Source organism: Notolabrus celidotus, chromosome 4, assembly GCF_009762535.1.
Source record: "Notolabrus celidotus isolate fNotCel1 chromosome 4, fNotCel1.pri, whole genome shotgun sequence".
Classification (NCBI taxonomy): domain Eukaryota; kingdom Metazoa; phylum Chordata; class Actinopteri; order Labriformes; family Labridae; genus Notolabrus; species Notolabrus celidotus.
In genome coordinates this window covers 31,508,218-31,531,064 of record NC_048275.1, presented here as the reverse complement: position 1 = coordinate 31,531,064, position 22,847 = coordinate 31,508,218, and the positions used below count along the sequence as shown (strand labels likewise).

General features: G+C 40.8%; 2 protein-coding genes across 2 annotated transcripts in view; one reads left to right on the top strand and one right to left on the bottom strand.

Moving 5' to 3' along the window:
- arfgef3 (ARFGEF family member 3) overlaps positions 1-9,807 on the bottom strand; it is an 84,434-nt gene extending 74,627 nt beyond the window's left edge. The window contains exons 1-2 of the mRNA XM_034681956.1: positions 9,171-9,807; positions 7,158-7,209 (exon numbers count right to left, since the gene is read on the bottom strand). Coding sequence (XP_034537847.1) covers positions 7,158-7,209; positions 9,171-9,255 — 137 coding nt within the window. The 5' untranslated portion in view covers positions 9,256-9,807. The remainder of the gene's footprint in view (positions 1-7,157; positions 7,210-9,170) is intronic.
- A 9,356-nt stretch (positions 9,808-19,163) lies between these two features.
- Positions 19,164-22,612, top strand: LOC117811718 (5-hydroxytryptamine receptor 7-like). Its single transcript, XM_034682151.1, has 2 exons — positions 19,164-19,850; positions 20,705-22,612. The coding sequence occupies exons 1-2, from the start codon at positions 19,270-19,272 to the stop codon at positions 21,606-21,608; spliced, it is 1,485 nt and encodes a 494-aa protein (XP_034538042.1). The 5' UTR covers positions 19,164-19,269; the 3' UTR covers positions 21,609-22,612.
- Positions 22,613-22,847: the final 235 nt, after the last annotated feature.

The following is a 22,847-nucleotide window of genomic DNA, read 5'->3' as shown; positions in this document are numbered from 1 at the left end:
GGCTGCTCTGTGAAGCGTCCATCAGTATTAACTAATCCCATTAACACACAGCTGGCACAGCCACCGGGGGCAGCTACTGGGGTTAAGTGTCTTGCCCGAGGAGATTCAGCACATGAACGAACCGACACCCTTCAAGTTGAGAGAAAACTAACTCCATCACTGGGCCACAGCCGCCCATTGTAATGTAGTTACTTATCAGCAAGTATACAGACTGTGCACATGATGCTTGGCTTGTTAGCGCCAAACTCAAGGTTTTAAAACAGCAAGTCAGAAGCTAATAGGTAAGATCATCTTAGTTAATTGTACTCCTTATGTAAGGGAACAAGACCCCTCCACTTCACGTCGAGGTCTTGTCTCACCCTGTTGGGATTCTATTTCCAATAACTAACTACTAACCATACATAATCCCTCTTATTACCCGGCTATTAACTTAAAATACAAACACGGTGGCAAAAAACCTTTATTCAAATATAATTGTATTGATTTAAAATTATTTATGTTCACAGTTTTTTTTTAAATAGTCCCAGTGATTTTCACGGCAGTTAGCAGTCAATGGTGATGGATTCTTATCTGCCTGTTGTGTCGATTTAACCTGAAGCTGTCGGCATTCAGCTCTTCTTCTCTGAGCTCTGAGGTTCACACGCCTTTAAAAATAAACAAGGCCATGTTGTTTAGCCAGCCGCAGTAGCATGGTAACCGAAACTAGCATTTTAGCCCCATTGTTTCGATGCGAATGGAAACTTAAGGTTTTAACTCACCTTACGGTCTATGGTGTCAACAATGTGCCTGAACTCTTTACCGTGGATTGATTTGACATTACGTTTGATCAGTGCACCTCTGGTGTTGCTCATGTTACTGAAAGTTAACAACCATTGTCAAAAGGTTTTTCAAGGGGTTTTGACCAATCAGAATCAAGCATCTTACACAACCAGAAGATCAGTGAGAGAGCTGGGTAATATGTAGTCTCTGAGTGATCCTCAGGGAAGCGTTCCTTGTTTCATTATAAATGCTCCCTCTGGGTAAATATCCAGTCAAAATGTCACCGTACCCTGATGATACACTACTCTATTTTTGTTTCTGACAATTTGCACTTGAAGCCAGGGTTGGTAATCACAGAAAACTAGCATGAATTTGATTGAAGCGTTTCCTCAGGACTCCGTCTAACCCCTCTCCCCCTCCCCTCGGAGCTCCTCCAAAACGAGGCCCCCGCTCACATGCACAAGCGCCACTGAGTTGCAACCATATGATGGTGACTGATTCAAAACCGGTCCTAAGCACATCGTTTGTGTTTTGCACTACGTCAACTCATGTCTCACTCAGCGGTAAAAAAACACCAAAACATTATCACAGTGAAAGTTAAAAACACAAACAAACATGAAATGTACGCTTTGCAGGAGGCGGCAGAACAGCAGGACAGAATTTCCTTGGTTTCATATTTTGGCTCCTGATGGCAGGGATTGTTTGGTGTTTTCCCAGGTTTTACTCTGGCTGTAGATAGCGGCTTTTTTGCTCTTTTTAAGAACACATTATGTATTGATTACCACCGGGACATAAAGATCATTTTAACCAGTATAACAAAAAGTGTATCTAAATCTGACTACCAACCCCAGAGTGAAACATCTCAGGTGATTTTAAGTCCTCTGACTCTACATTTCATCAACAACAGAGACACATGGAGCTTCTCACATCAAGGTTTTGTTTATATCTTGCAGTGAGAATGGTAGCGTCAGAAGTCTATTTGTATCTGTGTCTTGTCTCTCATCTCTCCTCGCTCCGCTGTTGAAAGGGACACCATGCTCCATTTTAGCTTCTCTGTTACTCTCTCAGAATCAAATCCACTTCAAGTCTGGAATAAATGAAAGTGAAGCATGCAATGTTTTGTCAATATGGTGCTCTTCAAACTATTTTAAATATAAGGACAGTTTCTTATAATAATAAAACAAGGGGAAAAAAAAGGATAAGCAATAAACACATGTGAGAAGCTGTTCTGTTGAATTGGAAATGGCACAAAAATATCAGCCAGACAGACTTCCAGAGGCTTATTCTGCCTCGACCTGCACAGTCACCGAGAAATGTCACTGCTGACTGTGACGAGTCTCGAGATGAAGTCATGCAGGAAGTGTCTCCAGGCTGCAAGTGCCAAGCAGGGGCTGTGGATCTGTGATAACAAGCTCACGCTATTTCAGACTTTTAAACACTGGATTCTGCAGGAACCAAAGCAATGTGTATAAAGTTCCCAATGTAAAGAGATGGAGGGATGTAACGGTACATGAGGCAGCTGAACATGTGTAAATATTAGGAGACATTCAAATCAGTGAGATGAAGAATGAATCCTTGGAAAGTTTTCTTTAAATTGCAGACGGCTCTGTCTGCCTTTAACTTCTCTGGTATTACCTCTGAATAGAAACATACATAGATACATATATAACTTTGTGGTTTATTCCTCTATATAAGTTTGCCATCTGCTATGAATAACTAGTGGACAATGTCTCTACTTCTCTCTTCCCTTTTTGTGCACATGCTGTGAGTAGTGTTTTCAGACCTACTCTGCAAGTAACAGACAGAAGAAGAGAATAAAATTACGATTTTAATACTAATGATTAATTTAACAGGCAAGTCATTTTTGGTGACAACCATAGACTGTATAATTATTCTTTTTTTCAATATTCTTTTAATTATTTTCATAAATTTGAGTGCAAAACACTCAAAAAATTGTTTTACTTCCCTTTAACGCCCCATCCCCTACATCTCTTTGCTTAAGACAGAGTATACATAAATAAAGTAAGAAAAAAAACATAACCAAAGAGAGATAATGTGTTCATACAACTGCAAATTCCATATGTGTATCTTTTCATGAGATAATTGAAAAGAAGACAAGATAAATAAAAAATTATAATAATAGTAAAGTAAGAAAAATCAATGAAGCGCTGTTTTAAAGCCGATCGTTGGCGGGAGCCATATTGGAAATGCTGAACTCAACCTAACTTCTGTCGAGCTAGTGTGAGGTAAAGAGACGGGCTTTGAGCCTCCTAGCCAACAGCTACAGTGTTCTCTCCTGTCAATCAAGTCAGCTGTGCCTCTCAGTAAGGGAAAACTTGTAATCTTAATAGCTTCGAAATGGTCGCGTAATGAAAAAAATTCACCCCCCGCCCAGACTGTAAACATGTTTATTTCTGCTGTAAAGATCGACTTTTCTGAATGGGTGTGTATGTGGTTTCCTGTACTTCCGGAGCCAGCCTCTAGCGGACACTCACGAAACTGAAGTTTTAACTCTTATGCACTGGCTTCAATTCTCGCGGCTGGAGGTTGCTGCTTTGTGACAATGTTTAATTGTTAAGTTGACTAAATGCATCCTTAAAAATGATACAAAAATCACTCTCTCAGTTAAAAATAGAGGTTTAAGTTTCCACTTCCTTTTGGCCTTGTGGGACACAATCACTTACATAACCCAGCAACTGTGTTTGAATCACAGAGCTATTTTCCCGTTTCTATTTCTCCACTCTCTTTCTTTGTCTTGCGTTTCACTGTACACTCACTTGCTCTCGATTCCCCTCACATTATTTGTAGTCCAGTGAGTCAGCGTGCTCTGCTGCTGATAGCAGGCTACTGGGTTTTTATCTTCGAGCTCTGAGGCTGCTCCAAGCTGTCACAATAACACTGGTTCAAAGGGGCTGCAAGAAACTACGGCTGGCACTAACACAAGCAGTTCCTCAGAGTTTCGACTTATTTCAGGCACTATTTATAAGCATGATGAGCGCAGCAATAAAAAGGTGACAAAGAAAACAACACAAAAAGACAGTAAAGTATCCCTCCCCAAAACCCCAAAGAAGTGTGGGAAAAAAGTATAAAAAAGTGACAAAATGACAAATAACCCCTGTGGATTCTTGTAACTGGGGTATCAATCACTCATATATAGAGATGTCCTGATTCCGATCACAACTATCAGATCGAAGCCGATCTGGGCGTTTTTTAATTGATTGGTGATCGGCATTTAAGCCCATCATGTCATCCGATCATTTACGTCCACTGTCATGGAACACAATTTGCAGCTGAAGGCTAACGCAGGAGTCTAATTGAGCGTTCTGACTTCGCTTAACTGTGTATACATAATGAGAAAATAATAAATGAGACATTGATGTAGAACTCAAGTCATGATTTATATTTTATGTAGAACTCACATGTACACCGCCAGACACATCTGCTATCCTTAGGTAATTCTCCAGGAACATGCTTCAAAAAGGCGAAAACATAAATTAGCATTGGCATCATGTGGCTAGCTGCAGCTTCCGTTCTCTATAGCGGCATGTCGCTCCTTAGTTAATGGCATGCAACCAGGGGTGTTTCGATCTCACTGTCACTCCCAATATTTACGTTCTCAGTCTCACAGCCGGATGCTGCCGTTGTGAATCACGCACTGTATTGTGAGAGTTGCCTTCAGAGAAGCCTTGGATTTAATCGTGTTGTAATGCATGCACACCAGTTTTGTTGGTCTCAAACAGCAGAGCTTGTAAAACAGATAATGAGCTTTACAACAATGCTAGCTGAATTAAGTTGAATTGAATAAACATAAGACATAACTTAGTTCTTATTTTTGTTAAGGGAAAAAAACAGTGTGCAGCTAAACTCTCTTCTCTCTTGTGCAATTATGATCTAGACAAACATGTATCGGATCGGGACTTGGTATCGACAAATATTCAATATTAAAAAATCGGACCAGGATTGGGGACCAAAATCGATCGGGACATACCTACTCACATATCTTCATAAAACCACTAAATTCATGAATAATACCACACAGGTAGCCCTCCTTCAGACAATCCATTTGTCCTGTTTTTAAGAGTAGACATCCCCTCCTCTTTTCAATGACACATCTGAAATTCTTGCCATAAATGGAGAGGAGCATGTGGACTGACGCTCATGGCACCGCATTACAAAGACATTACCATCAATATTTCATCTACTAATCCCTAATAAAACAATAGAGCTTAATGAGTGAATTATTGATGACAGAATGAGCTGAAATAGTGTTCAGAAAATTATAGCGGCACAATTCAATGGCCACGGGCAGCAGCTCTCCACTCCCTCCACATGTCTTTTAATTCTGAAAACAGACACATCTTCAATGCCTTTATACACCCATGAATACATCTCCTTCATAAAACAGGCTAAATGTCTTACTAGCTGTAGTCTTTAGCTTTTGGCTAACAGTCACTGTGTGCATAAGCAGAAAGGTTGGTTTACGCTGGGCCTATTTTCACCTGAGCCTTTTCTGTTCACTCTTAAAGCCCCTTGGCTGTGTTTTCCAGTAAAGGAGTTTTTCCTGGGTCTTAGTCTGTTTTCTGGTAAGCTGCTCAGCTTGGTTGAAGCAGTCTGTGTGTTTCTGCTTCATATTACTTTTTGTCTTTTTTCCCTGCTCTCTTTCAATCTCTTGTGATATCAGTGGATATTCCATTAGGAACAGGTAGATATTACATGTAACATAAAGCGCTTTGAGTGGTCAGAAGATTACATAAAGTGCTACATACAGCACAGTCCAATTGCCATTTATCATTAATTGCTGCTCAATTTTGACTCCTTTATGAGTGTTTCTTTTCTTTAGTTGGTTTTTCAGAATTGAAAATGTGTTAAAACAACTAGCAAATTATCCCAAAAGAGTAGCGCCAAGTTATCTCTTCTGTGCAATGATTGGTTAAGACAACTGTTCAACGTTTGGCTTTCATATGGGACAAGAACAGCTGTCTTCTTGGTTAATTCCAAGCAGCAACCTCCGGTCTCAAAATATGAAGCCCATGCAGAAAGTGTTATAAAATGCAGTTCATTGAGCGTACACTTGAGGCTGGCTGCAGAAACACCGAAAAACCACATACACACCCATTCAAAAAAACACAATATTTACAGCAATAATAAACATGTTTACAGCCTGGTATAATAAACGAGTACAGTCTGGATAGCTCATTGCTCTATTAGCACACACTGTACGGGGGTTGAATTTTTTTATAATGCGACAGTTCAGAGTATATTAAGATTATGAGTTTTGCCTATTTAAAGACATGACTGTAGGGGGAACACTGTAGCTGTTGTCTAACAGGCTCAAAGCCTGCCTCTTTACCTCACACTAGCTCAACAGCCGTTAGGTTTAATCAGTAAAATAAGGATATTGGAACTTAATAACAAATAGCAAATAAATATTCTTTTACAGCTTTGAACTTCTTACTGCTTCACAAAAGCAGTTTTATTGGATTGGTGTTTGAACTGTCTTTAACCAAAACAATGTGTAACACATGCTGAAAGACACTGGTTCACTGGTAAGTAAAATATTAACATTATCTTTATAGGGATTACAACATTCAAATTAATTCAAATCATACACACTGTGTGTGCTAGTGATGTAGAAACCACCAAACTACAAGGGACATCGACTGAATTTGAATGCTCAGTTATCTGTTCCTGCAGGACACTCACAGGCTACATGTGAGTGAGGCAAAGCTAGCATGTCTTAACTAAGAATTCAATTATTTCAGGTGGTCTGGCCAGAGACTGTATAAATAATGGACATAGTATCTGTGACATCACCCATCTGTTTCAGAAGCATCGTTTTGAAGCCAATCGGTGGGAGCCATATTGGAAATGCTGAACTCACTGCTGGCAAGCTAGTGTGAGGTAAAGAGGAAGGCTTTGAGCCTCATAGCCAACAACTACGGTGTTCCCACCTGTCAATCAAGTCAGCTGTGCCTCTCATAATGGAAAACTCTTAATCTTAATATCTTCGAAATTGCTGCATTAATAAAAAATTCACCCCCGTACAGTGTGTGCTGATCGAGAAATGAGCTATCCAGACTACACTCGTCTTTTGTACCAGGCTGTAAACATGTTTATTTCTGCTGTAAAGATCGGCTTTTTTGAATTTGCGTGTATGTGGTTTTGGGTACTTCCGTAGCCAGCCTCAAGCGGACACTCGAAAAACTGCAGTTTTTAACACTTCCGCATTGGCTTCAATTCTCGCGGCTGGAGGTTGCCACTTGGGTCTAACAAGCAGTCTGCTACTGATTCTGAAGTTTTTCATTTTTGTGTAACAACAGAAGACTTCGCATCTTGAAGCTTTGATTTGAAGTGAACTGACGTGAGCTGGACTGAGTGGAAATGAAAGTCTTACTTACCGAAGTTGTGAAGGGGATATCTTGGCCGATCCATTTTGAGCCACAAGGGTTTCTGTAGTTTAGGGGAAAGGTAAAGGGAATAACAGTTGAATGACAGATATGCTGTATTTCATTTGCATTGTCTGTAAGTTTTCACTTTGATGAGTTCAAATTAGAAGTATCAGATTTCCTTTACCAGGAGGAAAAATCTGGTTCTCTGAGCTAATGTCAACAATAGCTGAGCAGATAAGCTAGCCATTGTGCCTAAAACGTCGGCCCTGCTACAATGGCCATTACTTCAACCTTGAAGCTGCAATTCAAATACACAAGTCCAACCTTACAAAGGTTTTCATAGAGCAGCAGGGATCACATTCACTGGTTGCAAAAAGTGGCCAGATTGTACGCCTACCAGACAGTATCTCAAAAGTGGGTTTTTTTTTAAGTCCTCTTCATGATTTCCCATGCTTTGCACTTTTAACTAAAAAAGAACAAGCCATTGCATTTTTCTTTTGCAACCCTGCAACAGTGGTTGTGAAGTGTTCCAAGGTTTAGTGTACACGAGCCAGGCCCATGCACTATATATCACTTTATATGTGTCATATATCTGTTTGTGCTAATGGTGGCGTTCCGGCATCCCTCACGTTTGGAGATTAATATGTGTTGATTGATGTTTTGGGCGTGTCTCCCTACATTTCAAGGCAGTCTGTAAGGCATTTGTTGATGGAGCAATGCCTGTATTCAATTAACTATTCTTATTAAATAAGACATATCCTTTTGTTTCAGTAAATGTATGCGCGTACATTGCTCTAGGGACTGCAGTACACTTCGTTCATGCCCTATTAGGTTTAAATATGCCCTTGGAGTGTGTGTGTGTGTGTGCATTAATTCAGTGTGTTTGTGTGTGAAGGGTAACACAATTGTCCCTTCATCAGCACAATCAGCGCTCTTTCTCTATCTGCTGAGTTTCACCTGCCACCAGAAGGTCAGGCAGGCCCATCTTTGCCCATCATTAAGACTAATTATAGCAACGCCCTGACGTCAATGGAAACTGCTTTTTCAAGATAGTCTTTATTACGTCTTCTTTTGGGTGTTGCGTTCCAGTTTCATGTTGTGTTTCAAGGGCTGCTTTGAGAGGACAAAATGTCAGGGGAGAGAACTGGACTGTGCAGACAGACAGTAATAGGAGTTGGGTTTATAGAGTACAAGAGAATAAGTAAAACACCACATATTTGACTTTATTAATGACTGTTAATGTTGTTATTCTTTTTAGTAGTACTCTCCTGTGAAAATGGTCATAAACTTGTATCCTCTGTTGTTTTAACCTTTAAAATGTCTTATTCCTACAGAAGAAAAATACAAAATACAAATAAGGAGAGTGAGCTGAGCATGACGTCATACTGTCACAGGTGTTTGACATTATCCTTGATTATAATGTTAGCTAATACGACATTAGGATACATATGGGCATCTTGAATTTGGTTTTAATTAACTGTAAACCTTATAAATAAACCAATAAACTTAACATTTTATACAGTCTATGCTATAAACCGTTAATTTAAGCTAATTTTATTGGGAAAGTTAAAGTTTATTTTGAATAAACTGAAAGAAAATTAAAGCTCTCCCAAAATAAAAACCAGAAAGGAAAAGACATAAACATGGTTTCCTTTTCAGCTGTGCAAACATTGCTACCTGAGATAAGCTAGTAGCCTATCTATGACACAACAGGTGCAGCTTTTAGTCCTGTTTTGGTTGATGGAGCATCCCACCTGCACATGGAGGTGGAAACCCCCTCCACCCAACTATCAGCCTTTGAGCTTCCCTATCATAAATAACCCTTACATTGTGAGAAACACAGATTTTCCGTATTATGACAGGGTTTCCTGTCATTTTTCCAACCTCATCATTAAGGCCTATAGGGTTAGTTTATGTGCTCTCTGTTCTCTAAAGGCTAGCATGTGAAAACACTTGGTAGATGTTCCCCCCTTCTGCAGCCGGAGAGCCGGGTGGGGGCTGCTGCTGCTGATGAACACTCACCACAGGCGTAGACGCAGGCATCGCGGATAGCTTTGTGTTTGTGGCCGGACGCGTCTTTCTGCAGCTTTCGTAGGATTTCCTCCATGCTGGCTCCAGAGAATGAGCTGCTTCGTGATGTCAGATAACAGAGACACTCAGGCGGGGTGGATTTGTGTACGAGTGGGGTTGTCTGTGGTACTTTAAGGGTGCAGTGACAGTGACAGCATCCCTGAACCCCCCCTGATGAAGGCGATGATTCATTCCCAACGAGCAGCCAATGATATCAGGCCAGCCGTCAATCCTGTGGAGGAGGAAGGAGGGAGAAGTGTTTGTTTTTTACGCATAAATCCACCGCTGACTCCTCCTGTCTGAAGTGCAAATATCCTCAGTCATCTGACGAGGAATTATCATAAATTAAAACCCAGACAGAAAATATAAATGTTGTAAATAAACGCCCTTCTCTCTTCCTCGTTAGCCATCTAATCCTCTGTACCACCGTGTTTTGAAATCCGTTCACGCCGACACACACGAATCCAGATCCGGTTTCTCCTATCCCCCATAACGAGCTGCTTTACGCACCAGGAATACGCCACAGCGCTCGCCAAAGCCTACAGCGAAGAGGCGGATTTCTAACAGACCTGGCAACACTGTATTTACATGTGTTCCCTGTGGGGAGGCTTTAAACTGTGGCAGGAGTCTGTGGAGTCACTGGAATAGGAGCTTCCGTCTCAGGAGCGCGACAGGTGGAGGAAGCTGCCTCCAGGCGATATCACCTTCAGAATAAAATGCCTTTTCACCATAGAAAGTAAAAGATAAACAGATATGCAGGGGCTCTGAACCTGCAGTCCTTTTCACGGCCAGGTGGCGGCGAATTCACTGGATGTGTACAAATATCTTGTACCAGATGGGAATGTATACTTTTGATGATTTGAAACATTTTTCTACTGAGTTATATTTTCATAGTGTCAGGTCCTTCTCAACACATTTTTATTTTATTTTGTAAAACATGGGTTTGTTAGACTGTATGAAATATGGATGTAGTATCTGTGACATAACTCATCTGTTTCTGAAGTGCTGTTTTGAAGCCGATCGTTGGCCCGTGCCATATTGGAAATGCTAGACTCAACTTCTGTCGAGCTAGTGTGAGGTAATGAGGCAGGCTTTGAGTCTCCTAGCCAACAGCTAGAGTGTTCCCGCATCAAGTCAGCTGTGCCTCTCATTGGAAGACTCGTAATATCAATATCTTCAAAATTGCCGCGCTAGAAAAAAACTCATCCCCGTACAGTGTGTGCAGATCGAGAAATTAGCTATCCAGACTACACTTATCTTTTGCACCAGGCTGTAAACATGTTTATTTCTGCTGTAAAGATCAGCTTTTTTGAATTTGTGTGCATGTGGTTTCGGGTACTTCCGTATCCACCCTCAAGCGGACACTTGAAAAACTTGCAGCAACTGATGCTGAAGTTTTTCATTTTTGTGTAACAACGGAAGACTTCACATCTTGAACCACTTCCAGAACCAGCCTCATCGAGCGGATCCTTGATGAAATGTAGCTCTAGCGAAAGTTCAAACAGGAAGACTATAAAGCAATCACAGCAGTTGTTTAACTCTCTCTCCCTCGTTCAATAGCTCACCCGTTTCCAGCTGCACGCTCCGGAGCTGCCATTGGCTAATCAGCAGCAGCGTCATCCAATAGCTCAGTGGCGCGCCCTTATCATCAGCCTATCAACTCTCTGCGGCCTTTTTAAATGTGTCTTTCTCTCCTGCTAGTTCCTTCTTGCATTGATGGTGCGCACCCCTCCACCTCCCTGTCTCCACCTGGTCTCTCTGCAAGTCTTCATTTCCTTGGATCGTCAACCACCACCACCAGTGTCTGGACTCCAGGGGTATTTCTTCAGCTGCCAAATTCACACATCCTAGCTCATAACATTATCCCCATAGAGTCCTTACGCCAAATATTTCTGTCAAATTCCTTCATTCATTCAGTTGTAATAAATAACCTTAATATTCAAATTGTGTCTCTCCTGATTGAACTGCAGTTTTTAGCACTTCCGCATTGGACTCAACCGGAGGTTGCCGCTTGGTTTGTTTTAGTAAAATTGTCATAAATGCAAAATATGCTTTTGGGTGTGGCCACATATGTTGCTTTTCTTTGGCCTAGCTGTGCACATAGCCCCATACAATAAATAAAAACCAAAATGGCGACGCCAACAATGCTGAAAGTTGCAAAGAGGGGTTCTCAAACCAATGAGTGAAGTTAAGGTGGTTAAGTCATCTTCTTTAAAACAGTCAAGGTTCAAGTGTTCCACTCCAATTCAATCCAATCCACTTTATATAGCACAATTAAAACACAGAACATAAAACACTGTCAAAAACAAAATATAATCGAATGAAATAATCATATTAAAATACATAAAACACTTTGAAAAACAATTTAAAAAAAACATATAAAAACACTGTAAGAACAAATAAAAAACATGATAAAAGAAAAGACAGAGACATAGATCACACAACTATGATGCTGGTTTAAAAGCCAAGCAGTAAAAATACATTTTAAGATGGGATTTAAAAGTCAGTAATGTAGGGTACAATCTAATATGGGGGGCAGCTCGTTCTACAGTATGGGGGCAACTGCTGAGAAGGCAATGCCACCCCTGGTTTTCAGCCTGGTCTTAGGGACCATAAGAAGCTGCTGACCAGCAGACCTCAAAGATCTTAAGGGAGTGTAGTTTTCCAGGAGGTCCGAGATGTACTGTGGTGCTACTCCATTTAAAGAATTAAAAACAAATAATAAATTCTTAAAATGAATCCTAAAATGAACAGGGAGCCAGTGAAGGGAGGCAAGGATGGGGGTAATGTGCTCTTGCTTACAGGTGCCAATTGTTACAGTGATTTGTATTTAGAGCACTACTGATCAAGCTGTATTGATATAACAGTTGAACTTCATAGAAACAGGTTTTAATATTCTGACATTCATGGATCATGATTGTCAGCCTGTATGGTGCCCATTTAGCTAGTAGCATAAGCTGCATTAATGATGCATGTAGCTGAATGCACAGATGCAGGCAGATGATGTAACAGGATTGAGTGTGTTATTTGGGTAATAACCTCAAACAATTGTGGGTTATTGTAGAGGTAGCTGCAGTATCTTGAAGACATTTTAACATTTGAATAAAAAATCAAACTAGGATGCATTCCCGAGGACCCGAAGATAAATGGACGATCTCACCAGTTGGTAGCGATATTTGAAAGGACAGCTGATCTGTTGGTTCTTTAGGATGTTTCCTCTAGGGAACATTAACTGATGTAGCCTATTTAATATTCATATAGCTCATCCAACATTTTTCAGCACATTTGCCTAAAATCTGATCTGCATAATGACCAACATTTTCATCCTTTCAGCCACACCCCAAGCATGAGCAAAGAAATGACCTGACTTTAAGGTCGAGGCAAATTTTGCAATAAATCAGAGCAGCAGGTACAGGATGACACTGTGTGTCAGTCTTCATGAGGTTTTTGGTTCTCTTTGGAATAAGTCTGAACTTTATCCTACTTTTTTATTTTCTACTTAGTGTTAGTTAGAAAGTCAAATAAGTACAATTATATATTATATAAAAAAAAGACCAGTGTTAAAGAAGCAAAAGCATGATCTTCATGATGGATAATTTGTGCAGGAGGGATCATCTCTATTCATTTATTCATATATTCATTGGGTTCACTCTTCTATTCATATTAGGATAAAGGAACAGGGCAATAAACTATAATGTAAACAACAATACAGGAATGTCAGAGATAAAAAGAGTATTAAAAGGCCATAATATTCAGTCACAGCAAGTGTGGATTAACTGCACAACAAATTTAAGGGTGAATAATGGAGTTGTGTCTGCAAAGATGGAGAGTGATGGAAGTGATTGCGTGAGCTTGAATCTAAATATGAATTTATTAAGGCATGGATAATAAAATGGATACGGATGTTTTAATATAATATTGGAATATGCTTGTTACTATCAGAAAATGTTAAAAGTAAGTCAAATTTCATACTATGTGCTTCAATGATGCAGCATGCAACGTTTGCCTAGCTGTCTAAGCACACACCCCTTATACAGAGGCTATAGCCCTCATCGCAGAGGCTGCAGGTTCAATTCAAGCCTTGACCATTTCCCCACATAACCTGTCTCTCTTCATCTGTCCTATCCATTAAAGGCAAAAATGCCTAAAAAATATAACTTTGAAAAAAAAACAACCAAAAAACAACAAAGCTTATGTAACGTTTGGGTTTCGATGTGTGGTGGTTGGGTCACTCTACTAAAAGGAGACAGCAGGATGGAAAGGGGTAACTTTCTCAATTGCACTTTATTGGCGCCATATTCAGACAGCATCAACATTAATACTTCCTTGTCACTCAATCGCTAGGATGACCGAGCTTCAAGTATACGCAATGAGAACCACAGAAGTACATTCAACATGTTTTGGTCACAACCACTAGATGCTTTAGAAATGATTCTAATATTATAAATACAAAATAATAACTTTAGTAAACCTGTATGTAAATAGTTCACTATATAAATAATATGAACACATTTTAACCTTAACTCAAATACATGAAGTGACTTACCTGTTAAAGCTGACACTAAGAAGCTGTTGCCTTAGCAGGATGTGTTCATCTCGTTCATCTCCTCTTTTTAGAAACGATCCAGTCGAAAGACCTTCAGCTAGTCCACATTAGTGAAGTTATTCACTACCATATTATGGACCTTGTCTCTCTACTCCCAGGCAGGGTGCTGCACACCAGCAGAGTTTCTGTCTGTCATTGTCTTGCATTGTGGGAGGCATTCATAGTTCAGCAGTGAAAGCTTTGTGTTTGGCAGGCGAAATTTCTTTTGAACCCCTGCTGACTATACATTTGAATAAAGTTTTGATCCTTTATCTTTTAACTGTATGCCTTAATTTCCTCCTCCTCTTCCTCCTCCTCTTAAAGAAACTGTCGTTGAATAGTTTAAACTTTGTCTGTAGCCTGGTGTGGCCTTCTATGTCAGTCAGTCCTCATCTATGTAAGATGTAAAGCCATAACATGTTCCATTACATTTGACTTTTATGGCCGTGTGTGTCTTTGTATGTTTGTTGTAGAGGTAGCTAGTGTCTTGACGATATTTTAACATTTGAATAAAAAATCACAAATACTGACATGTTCAGCTGAAGGTCTCCAGTTTACAGGGTCACTTTTAAAACTGTAACACCGGGAGAGACACATTCGCTGTGGGCTCAGAGAAGACAACTGTAAAGCTATTAAATCAAGTGAAACACAGCTTCTTCTGGTTTTGAGAATATATCTATTGATTTTTAACTAAAAGGACGGATAATAAACAGATGAGTACACATCACAACAGAAAGTACACACACACACAAAAAGACAGAACAATGACGTGTGTGATGATTGTGGAATAAAAACACTGCAGTTAATCTACCAATCAGACATGTTAAGCATTGAAATGACAACAATATTATTATTATTATTATTATTATTATTATTATTATTATTATTATTATTATTATTATTATTATTATACTGAAATAGTAATAATAACAAATTATTAGAAAAACAGCAATAACAATGGAGTATTAATAAGTATAATAATGATAACAACACCTGTTGTAATAACAATAGTGCCAACCATAATTATCATCATCATTAAAAAGATTATTGAAGGACAACAATCTAGTTAGCAGTTTTCTCTGTGAGCAGAGCTTCAAGTTGATTTCCTAAAATTTAACATTTTAAAAAAATGATATGAAAAGCCACTTTACAAGACTTTTGTCTCTTGGGAAGGCCTATCAGATTTCGGTTGCTGGAATTTGTTCCTGTTTTGGATGTTGGTTAATAACAGGGATGCACAATATTGGACTGTTGCCAATATCAGATATGCTGAAATCGGGATATTTTAAACTCAATGACCAAAACTAAATTAATAATAAGGCATTCACTCACTTCACTTCAGTTTAAAGTCAAGGCTCTAAAAAGGACAAACAAGTTGAGGTATAGTGTTTATCAGTTGCACGTCTAAGGGGCTCAGTCCGTAATATTTTGTATTCAGTGTTTGATTATGCTTTGTGGACGTTTACAACCAACTGGGGGGTTTTCTTTTAATTCATCTACCTCCAAAACTGAGCAAAAACTGTTGACATAGCAACCTATTTTGAAGTTGCTGACAATATTAAAGATGATCACAAACCAGGGGAGCACTCAGATTCAAGACCAAAGTTTCCACTCTGCTGGTGGTTAGTTGACCTGCTTTTAAAAACAGAAATTCATCATGTTGCTCAATTTTTAAGATTTCTGCTGTCATATTTTTGCTGAAATGTGAACAGTTTTTGACATCTTGGTAAGCAGAATATTTAAAAATCATTGCGTAACGTTTTACAAAAGCTTGTACTTATTCCCAGAACTGCACAAACACAGGTTCTGGTATTGTGTCACATCAGCAAAAGCCTTGACCTCTTAGTAGCTGCTGGTGTCAATCTGCAGCCTGCTATAGGTTACATTCATAAATGTGCTGCTGCTGTGGGATAGACAGAGTTTTGAAATTCCAGTGGACTGACCTGTTTAATGATTCTGTCTTGTTTGTGTTGTGGGCTATTTTTTGCAGCTCTCTTGTGAACCTACTCTGATTTAATGGGACTGTGAAGGGGAAAAGCAACAATATCACCTGATAGCAGTGGTGTACTTAAAACATTAATAATTGCCTTTTATGGTGCCCTTTACAAGGAAAATGCATGAAAAAGTGCCATCTGGATGCCCCTAAAAAATTGATAAAAAGTACCCTCTGGATGACCCTCAAATGTAGAAGGTGTGGAAACAGTGCCCTCTCGATGCCCCTTTAATGTATAAAACATAGAAAAAGTGCCCTCTGCATGTTGCTAAAATGTATAAAACACAAAAAAGTGCCCTAAGGATACCCATGTAGTTCATTATGTAATGTTATGTTGATTATATACCATAATCAAAAATATAGAAATAGATCTATTGTTTTGTGTTTTTTCATTTTTCCTAATTCGATTTCCAGCACAAATGGTCTCAGAAATATTCACCAGAATGCATGAATTAACTGTTCGCAGGCATTTTCTGGAGGAAAAGACCCTCTCTTGTTATTGCTGTCTCAATACATTTCAATTCATCCTCAACTGTGATTACCACGTGTTTGAAGGCGGTGCCCTTTTTTTTGCCCCTGCCCCTCAAACAGCCCGGGTATGCCACCTTAAAGGTGACATATCATGCAAAATGGACTTTTTAATGGTTCTCTACCTGAAATATGTGTCCCTGGCATGTCTACAAACCCCCCGAGAACGAAAAAAATCCATTCTGCCCCTGTTTTGATTTCTTCACCTTTCTGTAAATGTGTGTGAAACGAGCCGTTTCAGACTTCCGTGTTTTAGTTACGTAACAACAATATCCGGTCTGTCCCGGAGTCAGAGCTCAGAGCTTGTTCAGCCCATAGACTGTATAAAATAATACTGAATCCCCCCTCCGTTTTCATTACCTGCACAAATGTGTGGTAACAAGGAGCTTAGGAGGGAGGCATGCTAGTTGTAGGCTGTCTTAATAAACACAAAGGTCGGTTTTACTCCCCACGTCTGCAGATTTGAAGATCTAGTGGATGATTTTTATTCATCATGGATAAGTGCTAGCGCTAGTTAGCATAGCTACATAGCTACATGTCGTAGCTGTAGCTGTGTACCAAGACACACGTCTACATACTGACAAATAAATCAACAAGAAACAGAATCTGTGACCAATCCTTCAGAAAAGGTCCTGCTGCCTCTCTGGCAAAGGTCGGTTTTACTCCCCACGTCTGCAGATTTGAAGATCTAGTGGATGATTTTTATTTGTCATGGATAAGTGCTAGCGCTAATTAGCATAGCCACATAGCTACATGTTCGTAGCTGTGTACCAAGACACACGTCGACATACTGATAAATAAAACAACAAGAAACACTAAATCTGTGACCAATCCTTCAGAAAGGTCCTGCTACAGGCGCCTCTCCGTCAGGATCAGATTCTGGATCAGATTTAGAGGGTTGAAGTAACGTGATCTCTGAGCAGCCGTGTATATTCAGCCAACATGTAAACATTAGATCAACGTGCTGGAGAGCCGAGGCACATCCATTTCCTGAGGGGGCGTGGTTGTAAGAGAAAACAGAGTGTTCTGAGGAGGACTGAAGAAGAGGGTTTTTCAGGCATGCCAAAATCGGATTTCAAAGTGTTTTTTTGAGCATAAACTTTAAAGACATGTTTTGGGGACCTCTTAGACCCATATATATTGATGAAAAAAGTGTGATATGTCACCTTTAAGATTTAAGGCTTTCATTTTACCGACTCAATGTGAGATAATGTCATAGTCTACTTTCACATGTGTTTGTTTAATCAGAGACACTCAGAAAGCAAAAGCCATCCTTGAAGACCCTATACCTTATCAGATGGACTTTTGCCAACAGGGAAGACATTTCACCTTGTAAGAGTAATTAATTAATACAAATCTGTGGACTTCATCATTTTGATTGAACGAGAGGAAAAAAAATCACAATGGCTCACCTTCCACAAGATCTGATAAAGCTTAAAAAAGGCTTAACAGCACACGTCTAGGTGAAAGATTATACATTTTCTTTTCTTTTTCCTGGATGAAGTCTCACTGAGATTGAATTACTCTGTTTGCTATGCTACCACAGTCGAGTGCACTCTGATGATGACCTCTGCACGGTCCCTGATCCCAGCGTCAGGACCAGATCTTCAATTAGTCATTACTATACAAACACAAGATGACAGAGGGCATTCCAGACATGATATCGCCTGCAACCTCCTGCAGTACACGCTCATAACCACTCGGGTGCGCCACTATGCAAGTCTACCCGCTGCATTAGTATCATCCCCACGTCTGGGGTTATCACAATAATTTGGCTCAGATTAGAAATTGATGAAAAGGCTTCAGGAGCTGTTTGTGTTCCGGTTCCCGCCTCGAGCTGTATAAATCTCCTAAGTTTTACAAGTGAGATGAAGGAAGATTGCACATCTTGTCCTAACACTAATTTAATGCCTCCGCTTGAACGCTAAATGGCAAAATGATTGAAGGGGAATTGGGGGAAATCAGCGCTTCAGCTCCTTCACCTTGGTTATTAGGAGCAACCGATCTTTAAAATGAAACCTGTCTCCATGAAATTAAGTCACTTCACCATCTTGTCTCCCCCCTAAAGTGGATGGATCAAAGTTAAATCTGGAACAAATCATAAATATTGCCCAACTGTGAGACTTAGTCGTGTTCTTCAGTTTTTCTTGGTTGAATTATTTGTATAATGGCAGCATTTTTTTTAACTGTCCGCCGACGGTTTATTCTTTCACACATTTATCGTCCACTCTCATTCAGTGCAACCTCGTCCTTTGTCTTTCTCCCCCTCTCGTCTGTGTGGGCATGTGTTTTGTGTGTGTGTGTGTGTGTGTGTGTGTGTGTGAGTGTGTCTGTGGAGGGAGGGAGGGACAATCACCCTATCAAAATACATTTGAAATCGACAGAGCAGTTCTTTCTTATGCGCAATTACGCACGAACTTCCAATGCCACCGTGTGTCCTTGCCGAGACGTTTTCGGTTGAATGAACTTAAAAATTGCGGAGTAAATTATGATGTCTGTGACTCTTTAGTTTGAAATTTTGGATGCCAAGTATTCGGCAGCCTACAGGCTGTCCAACTTGCCTTTTGACGTCACGTGCCAACTTTTGTGATGCGCGCACTGCGGTTTTTAAGTTTCAGTCTCTCTGCACATCAGGCTGAGGGGAGAAAGAAAGCCAGGTTTATCACAGACAACAGGACATAACATCGTATTTTATAGGTCAGGTATTTTGGGAATATGCCTGCGGCGCGCCACGTGCGTAATGACGAGCGTGGCTCCAAATAGAAGAATTAAGGCGTCGAAGCTTTATGAAGGGTGGGATAGTATGTTAGTGTAGTTTACCCAGAGGGGGGCTGTGTTTAGGTATTACTCATTTCTCACACCAACACTGGCACATCTGTGCGCGTCTATGCCACCACCGGACGGTTCTCCAAACCCATGGATAAAAAGGAACCGGAGGCAGCAGAATGGTTGTTGTTGGAGCGAGTAACGGAAGCTTCGGTGGTGGCAACATGAGGTCCTCGTTCATGATAGAGGAGAGGGTTGGAGGTGAAGATCCCGGGGGCTCCACCAACATGATGATCTCGGAGGCTCTTGCGCCCCGGCTGCTGATGATTGCGCAGGGCGCCGCAGAGGCTGCAGCAGCAGCGGCAGCAGTGACTTCTCCGTCTACCTCCATTCAGCCGCAGGTCATGGAGACGAACGGGACCCGGTGCGGCGAGCAGATTTTAAGCTACGGCCAGTTCGAGAAAGTCCTGATCGGCGGGGTCCTCACCATGCTCACACTGTCCACTATCTGCGGGAATTTACTGGTGGTAATCTCCGTGTGCTTCGTCAAGAAGCTGCGCCAGCCATCCAACTATCTGATCGTCTCCCTGGCCATGGCGGACCTGTCAGTGGCACTGGCGGTGATGCCGTTTGTCAGTATCACGGACCTGATTGGCGGACAGTGGATATTCGGACAGTTCTTTTGTAACGTTTTTATTGCCATGGATGTGATGTGCTGTACCGCGTCCATCATGAGCCTGTGCGTAATCAGCATTGACAGGTGAGATAAACTTATTTTGTGCAGTTAACAAAGTGAGATCTTTTAAGTTCCAAATGAAATAAAAAAAACAGTAAACAAGTTTTCAAATGTACAGCCAGAAAAGACTCACCAATTAATACAAAACTGTTTAAATGTTAGAAGTATGAATTACTCTGATTTTATTATTAATTGATTTATACAACTTTTAGGCATCAGAGGTTTAGGACGTACTATTTTTCGTAACATGACGAATTTTGGCAAATCCTTAGTTTTTAATCGCACTCCCCCCACACACACCACAATCTTACAAAAATCACATTATGCAGTCTGACAAGATATTTTGTCGCTAAATCCTCCGCCCACTCAAACATGGGATTTGTGTCAGGGAGGTCAGAGCTGGAGTCTCACTCTTGCTCAGAAATTATGTCTAATACGGGATCATTTTGGTCTGCTGTACATAAAGTTCTTTTCAACTAAAAATCAATTTGAAATGAAAGTAAAGGTTAATGGGGGAGATGAAAGGATCCTGGAAAAAATGAACTTCAAATTATACTCGAATTAATTAATGTCTGAATCTCCATCGTAGAGTCAAAGGTTTACTAATCATATCTTCTTTCTGTGCATCTTGGAAATTCCCATTCATGAAATTTTCACAGATGTTCACACAGAGGCTGCATAAGACAGTCACAGATTGTTCTAAAGCATTTTGTTCAAGGGCACCTTGTTGAGGGTGGGGGAAGCACTATTTACTTAGAGCTTTCATTTAACTTGGAGTAAGAAATGACCTGTAAGTTGATAAAAAAAATGTTAAAGGGGAATTTAGTTCAAGAAATGTGTCTGCTTGCTGTGAAAATCTTTCATATTTTTCTTTGTAGGTATTTGGGAATCACTAAACCCCTTACATATCCTGTGCGACAAAACGGCTGCTGTATGGCCAAGATGATCCTGTCAGTATGGCTCCTCTCTGCCTCCATCACTCTCCCGCCTCTGTTTGGCTGGGCGCAGAACGTCAACGATGGCAGAGTCTGTCTCATCAGCCAGGACTTTGGGTACACTGTCTACTCCACAGCTGTGGCGTTCTACATCCCCATGTCCGTGATGTTGATCATGTACTACAGGATCTACCGAGCAGCCAAACTCAGCGCTGCCAAGCACACCATCACCGGCTTCCCCAGGGAAGGCGAGCGGTGTGCAAGGGCTGCTCCCCGAGGGGGAAGAGGAGGGCATGAGGTCAAGCAGCCCACAGTATCAGAAGAAACAGGGAGTGTTGAAGGGACAGAGGCTGAGCAGGAGGAAGAAATAGAGGAGGAGGAGAGCTTGGACTGTGTGGCAGCCGCTCTAAAGCTCCAGCGTGAGGTGGAGGAGGAGTGCAGCACGCGCGTCTCTCGCCTCCTCAAGAGCGGCGAACACCACCAACGCCGGAAGAGGAAAAACCAGTCCATCTTCAAACGGGAGCAGAAGGCGGCTGCCACTCTGGGCATCGTGGTCGGCGCCTTCACTTTCTGTTGGCTGCCGTTCTTTCTTGTGTCCACTGCCAGGCCGTTTGTCTGTGGCGTGGAGTGCAGCTGTGTTCCGCTCTGGCTTGAAAGAACTCTCTTGTGGCTCGGGTACGCCAACTCCCTCATTAATCCCTTCATTTATGCGTTTTTTAACCGGGATCTGAGGACCACCTATAGCAACCTCCTGCGGTGCCGCTACAGGAACATCAATAGGAAATTGTCAGCAGCTGGCATGCACGAGGCTTTGAAACTGGTGGAGAAGCCAGACACTGATGTGTAAAGATGTAGGTCATCAGCGTAGCGGCAGAGTCCGACACAGACAGCCATTAGGGAGATCGCCCGGTGGGGCTCACTCGTGGCACAAGGTCACCATGCTGCCAGACTGGTGATTTCCTCAAATTTGTGTGATGATTGCTGAGGCGAGATGGGGCACGATTCTATCATTAAATGGATGCGCATGAAGGCAAAGAGAAGAAAAATCCTACTCTGGGGATTAAGACATAATTTAGGGATGTTTCATCTCACTAGCTATGAATTAAAACTGTCTTAAGAGAGGCAAACACTGGACTAAGAACTCGATTGCGAGGTCCAACAATTGTAATGATAGTTGATACCTTTGTGCATTCCAAACCTGACTGCTTCTCTGCTGAACAGTCTTTTGCAGTATATTCTTACAAAAGTTGGTGAAGGTACACACCGGGTTGTACTCGGCTTCCATTGTGGGCAGAAATGTTCGTCGTCTACAGCCAATGTCTTGCATTTTCACACTGAGCCAAGGAAAACTTAAGACTCAAACAAAGATGGTGGATGCCTTAAAGATCCAACAGCTCCATGAGGCTGGAACACCAAAATTCTTGAACTTGGGCCTGATTATCACAGTGATCTTTCACTGCCTCTAGATGTTGAGTTTGCTTAAATGGACAATCTTAATAACAAGTCGACAAGAAAATACATTTTCAACTCAACTGACATGTAAAATCTGTACACTCTTCAAGCCACAGTGTTTCTAAGAGGTCAAAATGGCTACTTGTTATGACCTTTTGTACCTAGTATTTATATCTTTTGAAGATGTTTTTTTTTAATATTACAGTGTGTTGAATGTGCGAAAACATGGTCACTTTCCTAAACTAAAGTCACACCATTACTTTGAATTTAGTAGTATTTTGTAGTCAGACATCTCACAGTTGAACAAAGCAAATTTAGGAAAAGTGTTGAAAGGGATTAAAGGATGGCAGTAAGATCCTGAAGATAAATGTGTAAAGAAATAAGATCACTTTGAACATGCCTGTGCCTTTTTCCAGTTATTGTGTATGGTTACAGCACATAAGAGTCTCCTTTCAAACTATGCACCTTGTGTTTAAGATCTGACGCAATGTTTGACAGATCCTGAGGCACTCTGAGTTGATAATGGCTCCATTTGTGTTGTGTATTACATCGCACTGTGGCTTGTGAAACAGCCATCATCCAGGGAAAAGGGAATAACTAACAGAGGAATGAATGATGGTTAGCTTTTAGAATA

Bases quoted from the DNA above. Each gene is read 5' to 3' on its own strand.
- LOC117811718 (XM_034682151.1), top strand. From the start codon at position 19,270: ATGGTTGTTGTTGGAGCGAGTAACGGAAGCTTCGGTGGTGGCAACATG. The intron at 19,851-20,704 runs GTGAGATAAACT...TTTTCTTTGTAG, and splicing joins TGCGTAATCAGCATTGACAG to GTATTTGGGAATCACTAAAC.